General features: G+C 38.2%; 2 protein-coding genes across 2 annotated transcripts in view; one reads left to right on the top strand and one right to left on the bottom strand.

Annotated features, from left to right (window-relative positions):
• LOC107091543 (chromosome unknown open reading frame, human C1orf146) overlaps window positions 1–1,496 on the top strand; it is a 2,958-nt gene extending 1,462 nt beyond the window's left edge. The window contains exons 3-5 of the mRNA XM_015385526.1: window positions 617–788; window positions 933–1,011; window positions 1,092–1,496. Of these exons, the coding sequence (XP_015241012.1) occupies window positions 617–788; window positions 933–1,011; window positions 1,092–1,199 (359 nt within the window). The 3' untranslated portion in view covers window positions 1,200–1,496. The remainder of the gene's footprint in view (window positions 1–616; window positions 789–932; window positions 1,012–1,091) is intronic.
• Window positions 1,355–3,731, bottom strand: part of LOC107091532 (glomulin-like) — a 20,746-nt gene continuing 18,369 nt past the window's right edge. Inside the window, exons 14-17 of the mRNA XM_015385513.1 lie at window positions 1,916–1,979; window positions 1,703–1,838; window positions 1,535–1,629; window positions 1,355–1,460 (exon numbers count right to left, since the gene is read on the bottom strand). Of these exons, the coding sequence (XP_015240999.1) occupies window positions 1,365–1,460; window positions 1,535–1,629; window positions 1,703–1,838; window positions 1,916–1,979 (391 nt within the window). The 3' untranslated portion in view covers window positions 1,355–1,364. The remainder of the gene's footprint in view (window positions 1,461–1,534; window positions 1,630–1,702; window positions 1,839–1,915; window positions 1,980–3,731) is intronic.

Below are 3,731 nucleotides of genomic sequence, written 5' to 3'. Positions count from 1 at the left end.
GTCAAAATGTTGGTGTCGATCATTCGATTTCATCCTGGACACTACAGAAAATGGGCTAAAAGTGTTAAAAACCGGAATTTTCCTTTAAGGGAAGGAAAGCAAAAAAAAAAAAAAGCTTATTCTAGTATGTTAAATAAAGACAATTTTAAAACTATCTAAATTGTTTTAATTAAAATGGTAATAATGATCCTGCTTTTACACACTGCAAAATGGATCTAAAATAAGTAAAAGTTACTTAAATTAAGTGAATTTATCTTTAATTTGAGCAGGTGAATAATAGATAATCTGCTGGCAGAATGAGTATTTTTACTCTTAAAATAGATATGCTCTTGAAATAAGACAATGCAACTCTTTTTTTTATATATTTCAAATTAAACTGTCTTATGCCATTGTTAAAGTGTCTCACTTAACATTTTAATGCATGTATTTTAAGAAAAATAGATTTAGCTTTATTTCCCGTTTATTATCAGATACAAACTCCTTTCCTGAATGAAAACAACTGTAAACCTAAATCTTCCCCATGTTATGAGTCTTTTTAGTGTTGGGATTAAAATCTTGTTATCATTAATAAAGCTTTTCTTTGCTGTATGAAGTTTAATTTCCTTTAATTCGTTAGGGACTGCGTTTCTCCTGGTGGATCCTAAAGACGTCCCAGAGCCTCTACAGGAATCCGGATTGAATGAACGGATTGAAAAGTTTGTCCAAGTTCACAGGAACTGCTTTTTGCTTCTCTATTCTCCCTTTAATGGCAGCAAAGAGCTGAAGGTTTTGGCTCACATTCAGCACAGGTACATCTTATCAATGTCTGCCATCTTTGCATGGAAACATTCCCTTTATTAGAGACCCAGAATAACTTAGAGACAACATTTCACTAACAGTTCTATACATAATCAAGTCGAGTGAATAAAGAAAGATGAAAACTTTATTTTCAGATTTCTTGGCAGCAATCTGAAGGTCCTTCCTGTACGAAACGCTCCTCAGATAACAAAAGCGATGCTGACGGTTGCCAAGGTAACTGATTATTTAGGAAAGCAGTCATTCTTTTCTGTTGTTCTTAGTTCGAAGTAAAGACGAACATTAACTTCCTGCAGGCCACCAGCAAGCCGCACGTGGATAAAATCCGAGAGCGGATGTCTTTGGCCCGGGCCCGCATCGTCGAGTCCAGTCCTGTGTGGGAAATGCTGAAAGGCATGTTATGATCCATGCCACCAGAGTTCGTACACGAAGCTACGTGAAGCATAAGTAGCACAGATGCAAACTGTTTTCATCTCTGTTTGGTCAAATAATTTCAACAAAAGCTTAAATAAACATTTGGAACCGCTGAAGGCTTTCTGTTATCAGCCAAAAACCCAAGCAGATCGGTGTCAGTGAAGCTCCTCCAGCTTTTCCTCTGTGATCTCGTCAATCCGGACGATGAGACTTTCCATCAAGTCGAATGTCACCAAAGCGCTCTGCAGCACCTGAGTCACAAAAACAACCTTTGCTTTTCTGTTTATTCTCTAAAACCTTCGATTAAAAGACCAGAAATCTCTACCTGGTGCTGGATCTCTGGAGACATGTGAGGGAGTTTGTCATGCTTCACCGTTATGGGTCTTAACAGTCTGGTAGACTTAGCTTTCTCCTTAGCCTCTGCAGGACGAACAGACACAGAAATAAAGGGAAGTGTTTCTGTCTTTCTGTCTGTTTAGCAGCTAAATTTAACCTTTTGCTTTCAGCCTTTGATCCTCCTTCAGTGCTTTCATCTCAGCAGAGTAATATGCTCTCGACATGCTGATGCTCACTCTCAGCATTCTTAGGTAGTCATCTTTGATCCTGCAGAAGTCCTCCCACATGTTAGCCTGAAAGTTAAAAAAGCTGTTTATATTTGTTCTTTGTTCTTTGCATGGATCAAACTAAACAAATGAAGCTGACTCACGTTTCTCCTCAGTTCCTTGTCTTGCATAAGCAGATAGCGCAGAAGATTTAGACTCTCCATCATTCTGGGTTAAAAAAGACAGAAACAAAGCAAAACAATCGGGTTTCTTTCTTTCAGTTGTATGGTGGCCAGCGGGTGCAAACGCCCTGCAAACCACGAAACAAGCTGCGAAAATGTGTGTTGCAAACTGCAAAATATGCAAGGACAAAAACAAATGCTGCAGAAAAAGACTGCAAAACAAAATATGCTGCAGCAAAAACTGACGATCAAAAGAAATGCTGCAGAAAAAGACTGCAAAACAAAGTATGCTGCAGCAAAACCTGACAATCAAATTCTGCAGCATTTGATTGTCAGTTTTTGCTGCACCATATTTTGTTTTGCAATCAAATTCTGCAGAAAAAAAAACTGCAAAACAAAATATGGTGCAGCAAAAACCGACGATCAAAACAACTGCAAATAACAAATGCTGTAATCACAGAAAGAGATGTTACAAATGGTTAAAACAGCAGCAAATTCACTGCAACAAAATAGAAATGCTCCAGACCACTAGAGGGAGCCAAACTCAGAACAAACTCTGTTAGATCAGAGTGTTACTTATGTTACAATAAGGTGCTGTTTTTCTGTAATACTGAAACAAGAATAGAAAATGAAACAGGATAAATGTCTCCTTTTGTATTTTAACATTTTTATTATTTTTTTAACTTGTGCATTAAAGTTAGACTTCCTGTTTGTACGGAGCGTCTGGTTCGGCAAGCTTTGTTCTTTGTTTGACTCCCTGTAGCAGCGTTATGCAGCATTTCTGTTTAGTGGAGCAAGGTTTCTGATTTTTACCTAATTGCATTATTTCCTTTCTGTGGTTGCATCTTATTTTGTTTGCATCTTTTGATTAATTTTAGGATTTTGTTTCTATTTTCAGTGACTGCAGCATGTTTTGTTTGCAGTGCCTTTCTTTTATGTTTTTTTCTTGTTGTTCTTGTGTTTTATTGGAGTTTGCATCACACGTTTTTCCATCCCGTTTCGTCGTTTCTGTGCATTTGCACCCGTCAGCGATCGTATTGTTGTCAACAAGGTTATTATCATTAGGTTAAACTTACAAAATGTCAAGAACTGGAATTAAAAAAAACATTTTCATGAACTGAAGTAACAAGTGTTGCACTGATGCCATTTTTTGGCCCCAATACTGATACCCAATACCTGTCTGTGCAGCATTGACCGATACTGATACCATCTGTTTGAAATTGACTACTTGGATGTAAAATAATTGCCATCATGTTTTTGTCTAGCTGCTGCCACCTTTGAGACGCAGAAAAAAGGACTAATAAAAAGTGGATCTAGTAGAATTTTTTATTGCTTACCTGGAAAGGGTGACAATAGTTGAAGAAACTTTTGACTCTCAAAATGGTATAGGTGCTCTATTTGTTGGTATTCGCCGATACCGATCATTTTAGTGCTGGATTGGGGCCCTGCCTGATACTAGTATCAGTATCGGTGCAACACTAATTAAAACTAGACCTTGCAAAAAGAAACGAAAACTAACTGAAGCTGTGCAAACATAATTAAAACAAACTGAACTTTAGGAGAGACTGTGCTTAGTTTTCGCTTGCGTCTTTATCTTAAGTGTGTATCATGAGTGTGCATCTGCATGTCAAGAGCATAATGCATTAGATGGGAGTGATGGCCTAGTGATTAGAGCAGTGCACTCTTGTTCTGAGATGGTTGCAAGTATCTGGTATGATCTCCACAGCCTCCACTCTGGGTTCCCGAACAAGACCCTTAACCCCTAGAACCCTACGGACCCACCGGTGGGTCCAGCTGC

The sequence above is a fragment of the Cyprinodon variegatus genome, unplaced genomic scaffold (assembly GCF_000732505.1).
Source record: "Cyprinodon variegatus isolate N-32 unplaced genomic scaffold, C_variegatus-1.0 Scaffold342, whole genome shotgun sequence".
In the NCBI taxonomy this organism is placed as follows: domain Eukaryota; kingdom Metazoa; phylum Chordata; class Actinopteri; order Cyprinodontiformes; family Cyprinodontidae; genus Cyprinodon; species Cyprinodon variegatus.
This window is presented reverse-complemented; position numbering and strand designations above follow the sequence as displayed.